At 40.5% G+C, this 12097-nt stretch overlaps 1 protein-coding gene across 1 annotated transcript; it reads right to left on the bottom strand.

The window, feature by feature from the left end:
* Nucleotides 1-8836: 8836 nt before the first annotated feature.
* SSTR1 (somatostatin receptor 1) lies at nt 8837-12091 on the bottom strand. The gene has a single exon (XM_008639591.1). It carries the CDS (start codon nt 12068-12070, stop codon nt 11000-11002), a length of 1071 nt encoding a protein of 356 aa, XP_008637813.1. The 5' UTR covers nt 12071-12091; the 3' UTR covers nt 8837-10999.
* Nucleotides 12092-12097: the final 6 nt, after the last annotated feature.

The raw sequence follows: 12097 nt of genomic DNA, 5'->3' as shown, positions 1-12097 counted from the left end.
TATCAGGTGCAGGAGCGCGTAGCGACGTTCTTTTGAGGTGATTGAAGCCTTTGGACAGTCAGGAATTTTTGTCGGTCTGAAAAAGTTATTTAGGTGCTGACTTCAGTAAAATATAAATAGATCAGCCTGGCTGACAGAGCGATTGCAGCTGCAACAGTTGTGCATTTTTATCCTCTCAGAAACTCTTCGTTGGGTGCCTTACTTGGAGCAAGCATAAAGTGGACCACTTTGAGCACTTGCATCTTGTAATCTAGAATCTAGATTTGTAGATCTAGAATTGTAATCTTGTAATCTGGAAGTCACTCTTTGCCTGAGTGGTACTTGGAGGCTCTCATTTTCAATCTAATTGCTGGAACTTTTGGAGAGGTGAACTGCCATAATTTTGAATGAAACTGTGACCCATATGCTTTCGTACTGACCTTAAAAAGTGAAAGTGTATTTCTATACATAGAAAGTCACTAAACTGCTGAGGAAGTGAGAGGTTAATGGGGAGTCAGTTTTATACTTCAGCTGATGAAAATAATAAAGGATGATGTAAATCACTGCCCTGTTCATTACTTCATGCTCATTTTTATTGTAGCAGAGAATAAATTTTTCAGTTACAGTTTTTCTCCTAAGGTGTGTTGTTACAAAACTTGCTTTCTGTATGCAGTATGCGGCTCCCTTACAATCAGACATGGTGCTGACACACCACACTGCGAGAGGAATTAGCATGAGTCCAAATACATAATGCAAATCTCATTCTCTTTAGTCAGATATGTTGTTTTCCATGGAGTCCCTTGAGAGTAAGGAAAAATTCACCATTTGTGCCCTTTTCTAAATGAGGTAAACACTTCCTCTGTGATTTCCCTTGGGGTTTCCTGTAGAGGAGCTTTCATCCTGGCTGCAGAACTTGCTTTCTGTGCAGTTCGGAGTGCTGATGCTCACTTATTATTATTATGGTGTTGGTTTTCAATTAAAGTTGTAATATTAAATATTGATTCAAGGTTTTCTGAGTGCAGTTATACACAACTAACTGGTCTCATCCAAGCCTTTTGGGGTGCAGGGAGAATAGGGAAATATTTTCTTCCCTTAAGAGAACTTTAAGCTTTGAAATGTCTCTTTAAATATGCTTGTTTGTTTGTTTTCCTCTCTTGAGGGCTGACATTCTGACTACTGCTTTAATTTTGACACTTTCCTGTTGAGTTTGAAGAACTCTGTTTCAAAAAATAATGTGTGTTATTATTACCTATTTTTCTTTCAAGCAAAGACTTGATGATAAATATGGTGTAAATATCTGCTAAGGATAAAGAATTACTTAGTAGGAGTTTATTCTTTTTCCGTCTCTCTCCCTTTAATGATGGTAGGCACTGATATTTGTGAGCCATCAGACTGTCGATAAGCATAAATTCTCTTGTATCATACAGGAATTAAATCCAGCTAGGTGAGAATGCTACTCATTACAAGGTGACTCATAATCTGCATACTTTTCTAATCTGTTTATCTGACCTTTGTATTTCAGAAGGCAGGCATTTTTCAGCTTGGGCAGGAGGCTTGATTCTACATTCAGATGTGCACAGATTTGGAAAATGACTTAGCCATTAATGCGTTATTTCTTAATAACACTCCTGTTGCTGTCACTGTAAGTAATTTCTTTTATGGGGTGGTGTACATGGAGCTCCCTTCTTCTATCAGGGGCTGTATAAGCAAATAGCAACTAAGATGAATGAGAGCCTCCCTGAATTATTTTTCCAATATTTTAGCCTTTCCCATGTATCAAATAGCTGAACTCTTAATGGAACTGTCCAGGTGTGTTATTATAAGCTCTAGAAACTCTCTCATTCTCTGTTTCAGGAGTCTTACCAAGCACACAGTTAAGCGCTGAGTTAAGCACCTCACTACTTATTTTGGCATCTCTCAGTAGGTGACTCAGACTATTAAGTTAAAATACACAAGTTCATGCCCTTGCAAGCCATTCACCTGTCTCATTATTCCCATTTCATTTATTCCCATTTTCCTGTGAAATCATATTTTGATTTGAGAGTTCTTTTTCTCATACAATTCAGGATCAAGCATTAGACATTTGTCTAAAGGCCTACACAAGGGTTCTACTATATTCCCCCAGCTTTTAATTTGACTCATCTGAAACCAGACTACTTTGCATCTAAGGATGGGATCCATCTTAACATGTGTAGACATCTCTAACAGTTCACCTAGACTTTTTTACTCACCTAGACTCCCTTACTGTCTCTAGAGAGAAATATGTGCTTGCAATTAATCTCATTTTAGACTAGATGCTGAAAACAGGACCGATGAATTACAGTCTGAAAGTGCCATTTCTCTATATGCACAGTAAAGAAGGCATATGGAGGCTACTCATATTTAAATGCCTGTAAAATACACCTTTAAGTCAGAAAAATCAGCTCACTTAAGTCATCAGCTGTGCAAGTCACTTTTCTAAAAGCAAGCTCATGGTGCCTTCTGTCTCTTCAAGGCATGGCTAAATGGTCATAATTTTATTATAGCTTTTATTGCTTTTACATGTTAGAGATTCTTATTTAGTATACTTGGGATTCTTTACCTTATTTTTGCGGTCAGTAGAATACAAAACAAATAGCATTTGGATTTGTTTGGAACCTGAGCAGGTTTGAAATGCATGAATTTCTCATTCTCTAATGGTTCAGACCAAAAAGAAGATGGTTTGGGAGAAAGGATAGAACATCTTTGCTTTCCACTCTTGATTAAATTGGGTCTTTAGTGAATAAGAAACAAACACATATCTGTCGTGCCCCCATTGGCTCATATCTCAACCATGATTCACTGGTCTGCAAGGCAGATTCAGAGCAGGGTTTGCCGTTTACATCTACAGAAGGAGAATAAGTAAGATCATAATGAGTACAGATAGCCATAGAAAGTACTGAGATAATAAAAGTGTCTTGTTATGAAAGTGGATGGATTTAAAAAAAATTATTCTGTAACACCATATATAAAACACACAATCAAATGCAAGTATTTTTCCAAAACATAGCAGAGATGGAGACAAATCTTGACTTTTCCCTCACGTTGCATACATGTCCTTTGACTAAAAATTATATAAGCATATTATATTCCAACTGTTTTTCCAGCACAGAAAAAAAATACTATTTCATCCCATATTAAAGCCATATAAATCATATATAAAGTTTGTATCTGTTTTACAGTGCTTACATTTATAATTAAATGGTGATAGCAAGAACCTGTGAGTCTACATTTGAAAATGGTGATTCCTGCAAAGAATAGGAATGTCCAGATCTTTTCTATCAAAGTTATCCAATAAGTGTCCCATGTTGCCAGTTTTAGGTTTCCTTAATTTCTACAGAGATAGTTTGACTGGTAGGCATATGATTTGTCAGTTGCACATTTTATTTATGAACAAGTGATGAATTTTTAATGGTTTGTTTCATCAAATAATCAGAAATAAAATTTTAATTTCCACATTTTTAAAAAATAATTATTTATGCTGCTAAGGACTTAATTAGGTGTGCTATAAGTGGACATGGGAAAAATTTGAATACTTCTAACAATATTTCTCCTTGTTTAAGTGTACTATATAGCTTAAAGAATATTAAAAAATTGAATGGATTCTCTGCTTCCCCTAGGAATTTCTTGTCACTTAATTTTTTTCATGTTTTAAATCCCAGTTACCTTTTCTCATTTACTACATGGAGGTTAATCACTGGTAGATGCAATGTAGTTCCTTCTAGAAATAATATTTCCTATTTCTTCAGTATGTGGACACTTACCAAGGCTGTAGTGTGGCGATTCATGTATTTCACTAAAGATACATAGCTGACTCAAAAGGCAGACACAGCAGGGCAGCAGCAGAAGTAACCACATTCCCAGGGCTTCAAAACATTAAACTTAGTGGTTTTCCTTCTTCCCCCAATATGCAGCCCTGTCTTTCTCTTCTGGGCTTGTAGTCTGGGACTGGAAGACTTGAAAGTGGAGGTGTAAAGGGAGTCATCTGTTGGCAAGCAAGTATTTTCCCTTTGCTGTATTGCTGACTAGAATCACAGAATCATAGAATGTGATGGAAGAGACCTTAAAGATCATCTAGTTCCAACCCTCCTGCTGTGTGCAGGGACACCTTCCACCAGACCAGATTGCTCAGCCTGGCCTTGAACACTTCAAGGGATGAGGCATTCACAACTTTGCTAGGCAAACTGATCTGGTGTCTCACCACTCTCACAGCAAAGAATTTCTTCCTCGTACCTAATCCACACCCACCCTCTTTGTCTGAGGCCATTCCCCTTTGGCCTGTCACCACATGCCCTAGGAAAATGTTCCTCTTCAACTTTCTTGTAGGTACTGGAAGGCTGTTTGTAGGTACTGGAAGCCTTCTCTTTTCCAAGCTGAGAAACCCCAACTCTCTCAGCCTGTCTTCGTAGGAGAGGTGTTCTAACCATCTGATCATCTTGGTGACGTCCTCTGACCTCCAGCATGTCCACATCCTTCTTATGTTGGGAGCCCCAGAGGAGAAAACAGTACTCCAGGTGGAGTGGAGGCAGCAGTGGAGCTGGGGAAGGAAAAGATGTGGTGGTGGTCCTACATTTGTTAGGTCCTTCCCCTCCTTCTACTTGCCAGTCCTTTTGCATTCCGAGTCATAAAAATGGGAAAATAACTACTATTATGTATTTTATGGGTAATACAAGAGAAAGAAGACTGCAGGTCCAGGGAGAGGATGAGCTGAGGAGGGAAAGATGAGAAAGACAGGCAAGCATTCATCTTTACCAGGATGTATCTGTCCTACCGTCCTCTTGCTACATATTTTTTCAGGTGTTATTCAAAATGTGGTGGTTTGCAAACAAATAAACATTTTCAGCCATTAAGCCAGGAATAGCACATGGGCTATAACCTGTCAGAAAAGCATGGTTTTGTTTTTGGAATGTAACCAGCAGGCCTTGTGTTTTGGACTGATAAGAATGGTTTGCGCTGTTCCCTGAAACATAACATAAAAGCTTAAGTACAGATAGTTTGAGTGAGATTATAAGTGATCTAAGTCTGTAATGTCTGTGGAGAGAAATTAATGAACATTACTTTTCATTCTTAAGAGTATATCTTCCTCTTATGGAAAGGAATTTTCCCAGACATTTTACTGAAGATTCTTTTAAAGTAAGAAATTCTGTAAATTTTACTTTATGACAGTGAAGGAGCAGTGAAAATTCTTCTGTATTCCATTTCTGTCTTGTCAATATGGAGTTCTTGGTTTGTGTTGAGCAAAAATTTGTTAGGTGTTTTCTCTATTTTAATGATAAAAGGAAAAAAAATCTGAGAAATTCAAAGCATCTGAAAAATCCAAAATAAATTAACATTCAGAAAAATCTGTTATCTATCTGTTTCTGCCTTGTTTTCCCAAGTTTCTAGTAATTCCATAAAGTACATAAATTATCATTTGGTTCTTAGAAAAAATGCCTAGATACTTTCTAACCTTCAAAAATATCAGCCAGCCTTGAAAATAGCAGCTGACATAAAAAGCAGAACTTCATCTTTTTTGCTGAGTTGGGAGTTTATGTATTTGCTGTACTCTAAATGATGAAAGTTAATTACGTGAAAGAGCCAAGTCCTGCTTTACAATGCCTGTACTGGGCTCTACTTCTTTTCCTCTGTTCTTAACAAAATGGCTTCTCCTGGCCATCACATACTTGATTTTTCTCCATTTCTGATTCCTTCTCTCTCAGGCTGCTCAGTATCAAATATCCACCAGTTTTGCCTTCTTTCCTATCCATTCTCCCCCAAATATCTGCCTTTGCCACGTTTTGGACCACTCCAGTTAACCAGCAATCACTTGGGCTTTCCATTGTGGATCTGACATGGGCAAGTGCTGTGTGAATCAGTTGAGCTTGTGCTGTACTCAGGCTGTGTCAGCAGCACTGGCGTTGCCCGGCGTTGCTCAGCTTTAAGGAGTTAGTGCAGTCCAGCACCCTTCAGAAGCTTCCCCTGGGCTGGTAGGGCCCACACCTGCACTGACAACAGTACCGTCACCAACAAGGTAAGTGGAGAAAATACAATGCAGTTCCAAGTCATAAATACAATACAATTCAGATCCCAAGTCAGAAATCTGGTAATTGTTATCTGTCCTACAACCTCCCTATGCTGTGAATTTGGGCACTTTAATCTGAGCCTTTCTAGTTAGGAAGCTCAAGGACCCACAGAGCAACCCTTAGGCATATTAAACAGTGTAAGAACCTGTATAGAAAAGACTTTTTTTGGGGGGGTGGGGGGGAGAGGGGAATGGAGAGTAGAAGGAATTTTCTGTACTTTTATATTGTTTTCAAGGTGACTCTACCCATAATAGACATGATAATCATATAATGACAAATGTATTCCATCCAGACTGGACACAAAACCCTATGTATCTCAGGCAGGATACAGCACCTTGCTATCTCTGCTTCATAGCTGCTTACTGCTCTGCCAAAACCAGATTTTAGGCTTTTGGAGAAACAAAGTTGGAAGGGAGTGGGCATAGTTAGCTTTTATTGAAAAGCATTTTTCTTGTCAAAACTGTGCTTGGTTTGTATCTGTCTAATGATATACTTTGAAATACTCTCAGGTTCACCTATTTTTCTTGGCCATTTCTCTCCACAAAATGTAATATCTAAAAGCATTTTACTTAAAGAGAAATCTAATTAGTAAACCATCCTTTCTTCCTGTGGCTTAGCCTGAAGTAATCAGCCAAATAAGGCTATGTTGAAGAGGATGGAAATGCTGAATACACAATTCAGTAGAAATATTTTATTCTCCTCTAGAGAGTCATAGTTCACATCCTTGTCTGTAGAGCCCTGGTGTCAAGTAAGGTTCCTAGGGGCTGAAATCACAGAGTTTAGAACACTAGATTGATGTTTCTTTCTTGGCTAATTTCTTCTGATTTTTTAAAATTTTTTTTCTTGGATCTTTTTTTAATCAGGATTATAGGAATTAAATTGTCACTGTTCTAGAAATATGGCAGAGTAAAGTCAAACCTTATATAACATGAATGTATGTCATCACTAGGTTATTTTATTTCAGTAAGACTTAGTTTAATATTTAGAATTAGGATGCTGATTTTGGAAACAGGTTAAAATACAGTGAATAATCACAGTGTTAATAGATCATGCCACATACATTAGAAATGCAGCTTTTTAGATTTCCAGAAACAACCAGAAAGCCTTTTTCAAAATTCTGATTCACTGGAAACCTGGCATTTCAGAAATTCTTACATCACATTCAGAAACCTTATTCTCTGTGAAGAAATCAAATGTGTTCTTTATGTGTTGAATGCAAAGAAACCATACTCTGTGTAATGTTCTCTGCTGTAAGGACCATCTGAAGAGGCAGAATATCTGTATGCAGCCATCACCCTTTTCATCCACAGCCCAGATATAATGTGCCTCTGTGACCAGTCTTGTTCAAGTCCACTAACAGCAGGTAGCAGTCAGCCTCAGGATTATGAGATGTGTTGTCTTTGCTACTGCACTGGGAAGCCTGGTGAGGAAGGAAAGTGATTTCCTGTGCACTCTTCTTTGAGTGGGAAAATGCTGCAGCTGATGTGTGCTGCACACCTGATGTGTGTTCCAGGTGAAGACCGTTCTCTGGTATACCTGCCACAGGAAACAGCCTAATGCATTGACTGGATGCTGTTTGGCACTATCCCACTGCTGGGTATAGGTCTCAGGCTCAACAAAGAGCAACAGTTGCCTGGGTTTCAGTGGCTGCAAGGCCAATTTCCATGACAAGTTGAATGCAGTATTTTTAAAATATAACCCAAAACTCATGGGGAAGAAGCAAAAAAAACCACCAAAAACAAAAACAGAAAACCAAAAAAAAACCAAAAAAACCCCCTACTGGTTGCAAATTACAATTCACAGCTGGATAAAAAGTCAAAATGTCACCAAGAAATACATCGCTGTACTCTTTTTTTAATCAGTGAATTAAGCATTAGTTAAAATAATTTCCATATGAAATCTGAATACTCTTATTTGCCATTTGGAAAGCATTATTAAGAAGAGTTCTGTTTCTTTTCTGGTACACATTATTTCATGAGGAAAACTTTTTTCTTCCTGGTGGTTGAGTTCTACTATTTAGAATAATAACACAGAATGAACTAACTTTCCTTCTAGCTAAATTGAATGATTTACTGCTGTTGATCACCTCTCCCACGGTGAAAAATAGCAGGAAGAACTGTTAGTTTGGGATAAACAGATTTTGTTTCCAGCTGAAACTACACAGAGTGTTTTAGCCAGTAATGATAGGGGCAGTGCTGCCTGGGAGTGAATCAGCCCATCCATCCGAAGGCAAGCCTGCCATCTACTGAGGCCCCAACCCAGCCTCTGCGATGTGCCTGGGAGAACTGAAACTAAAGTGCATATGCAGGTTTCCATCACAACATTCACAAGGCAAAGAGAAAAAAAAGATTACGGAACAAAACCCAGTTCAACTTTTCATCAAAGCTGAGTATGCAGAATGAATCTTTATGCTTTTCACTTTTGCGTCATCGTGTCTGACATTAAACAAATTCAACAGTGAAAAGTATTCTGTTTAATCTGACCATACCTAAGAATATGCCTTGGTGAAAAAGACCACATAAGATTATGAGATTTTTGCCATTTTGAAGATATTTTGAGTGAGAATTCAAGTGAAGCCCTGGAAATAGCATCATGGATATCATGGGGCATTTTACTGCTTTGACAGATGTTTGATTTTTGTGAAAAGTTAATTAAGCTTATAGAGAGATTTCATCCTTATTCCCCCATATGTACATGTAAAATATTACCAAATTTAATATTTGGAAGTTTTCTTTAAATCATGTCCACTAGGAAGTAAAAGAAAAGAAACTGTACAATTGTTAAAGCTTTTCATGAAATATTTTAATAAGGATGTAACAGTTTCCACATTAGCAATTTTTAAACTAAAAGGAGCTGACTCACAGTCCATTGAAGTGAATTAAGATTTTTTCTCCCATTTTGATGGACTTTGAACCAGACAACTTTGAAATACTAAATTTATACATTCATTTAACAGTACCTAAGTTTTGGTGAAAGAAACGTACAAAGTAGCATCCTGCTTTTTACTGCTGAGAAAAGTTAAAGGGTATAATTTAACAAAAAACCTGTCATAAGTCCACCACCACAAATACTAGATGCTTTAACTGTCAACCTTACACTTAGCACTGCAGCTACGAGTACAATGCTACGGGTATGCTGCTACTAGAGATTTTTTCCAGTCTCTTACTTCAAATTGCCAGTAGTTATAATTAATACAACCACAGGATTGTGCTAGAGAAATGATTTGTCACAGCTACAGGGACACTTGCCACTGTGTGACACTGTTAGCATAGGTGGTAGAAAGCAAAAAACATAGCTGCTTATTTCAACACAGTCCGTACCGACTCTTCTGTCTGGGATAAGAGGGAGTAGGGATAAAAGGTTTCATTTAATCAGCTCTCATTTATCAAAGAAAGCTTCATCTGTCTATATGAAAATTATTTTGTCATAAGAGGAGAAGAGAGAAAATTCAAGAGAGAATTTCTGTGGAGGAGACAATGTAAATAAAAGAGAGAAAATGACAATGTTTTTATCTGGAAAGGAGCCTTCTTCAGCATCACCCATTTTAAATGCAACCTTGCAAGTAGCCATCACAGACATAAGTACACAGTATAAATTGCTTCAGAAAAACACGTTCACGACACAGTGACTAGAATCAAATAAAAAAATCAAAACAAGAAGACATCTGGCACACATTAAAAACAAGAATTCTCAGAAATGAAACATTAAGAAGCTCTGGGTCAGTATATTACATTGACAACATATGAAACCCATTTTCTTTTTTTTTTTTAGTGCAACAGAAGAAACTGGAACTAGGGTAATAGCTATTACCAAACAGCTACTTTTTCTGTCAAATAGTTATTTCAGAGACGGATGGAGATTTTTAAATGAATACCCCTTTTTCCATGTAGGCTAAAGTGACTTTGCCGTCACCCAGATCATTCAAAAGCTGTCTCAGCTCCCTTCATCACTGTTTCACAGCTGATGGAGCAGGCTCAAGACAGCAGATTCACAGTCTAGCGCTCCCTTTAAACTTTATTATCAGCACACTTTATTGTATGTGTGGACAAATTCAAACATTTCCCAGCTCAGTGGTCTCCCCGGCTCCCATCTCAGTGAGTCCCAGCTCTCTGCTCCCTGTGTGTCACGGGACTGGTTATATCCCATTATCAGCAACCTGCCGTGCAGCTCCAAAGCACAGCAATAATCAGATTTTTTCCTAAGATATTTTCTGCTCTGCTTCTGTCAAGTAGCACAGGCAGCCAAAGCCCCAATGAGTTGGAAGCTGTGTGCAAAGCAAAAAACATCTCCATGACTATGCTGCTTCTTTTCTCAAGGACCTTTTGCTCTCCACTCTCTTTTTGATTCCAGTGAGAGGGAAGGGTAGATGCAGAGAGAGGCTACTGGCTCCTTCCTGGGGAAGGGCAAGGTGAGTGTTGGGGGGAATTTTTCCAGCATTTCTAATCTCTGAAGGGGAGGTGCATACTGACAGGTGTTGAGCAGGGTCATTTTCAGTTGGGGGGAGTCTGAGCCTGAATGTTGGGGCTTGACTGAGGCAGGCTCGACTCAGTGGCCTGGGGTGTCCCACGAGTCAAGGGGAAGGGCAAACTGTACAAAAGGTGGAGGGAGAGTCACTGCAGGACCTTTACAGCCACTTGTCAGACACAGAGAGGAGTGGCAGAGCCAGGCTACCAGACCCTAAGCTAACCCATGAGAGCTGCAATTCACTAAGTGGATGTCAAAGCATCAGAGAATGTGTCCACTCTCAAGGGGGGCAGCCAGGGTGCAGGGGGGCAGCAAATCAAGGATGTGGGGTTATTTTTGCTCTTTCTTGTGCCAAACACTGCTGGCAGTAGGCAGGACCAAAACCTCTCCCTCCCAGCCACCCCATGCCACAGCCCTGGCTTTGCTCACCCTCCAGCTGGGGGGCAGTGAGGGAGCTGGGGGACAGGAATGCTTCCTCAGAGGGTGGTAATCCTGGAGGTGCAGGTGCCATTCCTGTACATGCTCCCTGACTCCAAGTTGTCTGGGGGAAAGTCCTCCACGCTGTATGCCCTGCTCTTGAGGGCAGTGGCATAGTAGTCGATGGGTTCCTCGGCAGCATTGTCCATCCAGCTGAGGCAGAGCAGCCGCTGGAAGGACCGCTTGAAATTGTCCGAGAGAAAACCATAGAGGATAGGGTTGGCACAGCTGTTGGCGTAGCCCAAGATGACAGAGAGCTGGCTGATGGTGGCATCATCCTGCTCTACAAAGACATTGACCAGCTGCACAATGTAGAAGGGCATCCAGCAGATGACAAAGACCATCACCACCATCATGACCATGAGGGTGATCTTGCGCTCTGAGCGTTTGCGCTGCTGCCAGCCAGCCTTCAAGGCCACCATGCGCATCTTAGCAATGATGAGGATGTAGCAGAGGCAGATGGCCACCACAGGCAGCAAGAAGCCCATCAGAAAGGTGTAGACCACAAATACCACCAGCCATCTCTGGGTGGGCTCTGGCATGAGCATGTTGCAAGCCACTGTTCCATCACTGTTGGCTGCTGTGTTGGAGAAGATGATGATGGGCAGGATGATGAGGATGGAAAGCACCCAGACACCCAGATTGACCATCTTAGCCACAGTGGGCCGGCGGTACCTGGCCGCCTTGATGGGGTGCACCACAGCGATGTAACGGTCCACACTGAGCACAGTCAGGCAGTAGATGCTGGTGAACATGTTGATGGCATCCACGCTGAGCACCAGGCGGCAGAGCAGGGAGCCAAAGGGCCAGTGGTGCAGCAGGGTGGAGGTAACCAGAAAGGGGACGCTAAGCATCAGCAACTCGTCTGCGATGGCCAAGTTGAGGATGTAGATGTTTGTGGCTGTCTTCATCTTGGCATAACGTAGGATCACGTAGATGACCATGGAGTTGCCGCACAGCCCCACCAGGCACACCACGGAGTAGATGAATGAAATGAGGATGGCGCTGCCCTGAGACTCACTCAGGGTGGTGTTCGGAGCGCCAGAGGAGTTCCTGCCGCCTGAGTCCATGCCCTCCGCCGCCGCCTCCTCCGAGGC

The sequence above is a fragment of the Corvus brachyrhynchos genome, unplaced genomic scaffold, assembly GCF_000691975.1.
Source record: "Corvus brachyrhynchos isolate BGI_N302 unplaced genomic scaffold, ASM69197v1 scaffold115, whole genome shotgun sequence".
NCBI lineage: Eukaryota > Metazoa > Chordata > Aves > Passeriformes > Corvidae > Corvus > Corvus brachyrhynchos.
Note: the sequence above shows the minus strand (reverse complement) of the source record. Positions and strands in the feature narration are given on the sequence as shown.

Coding starts and splice junctions, on each gene's coding strand:
- SSTR1 (XM_008639591.1), bottom strand. CDS start 12,070: ATGGACTCAGGCGGCAGGAACTCCTCTGGCGCTCCGAACACCACCCTG.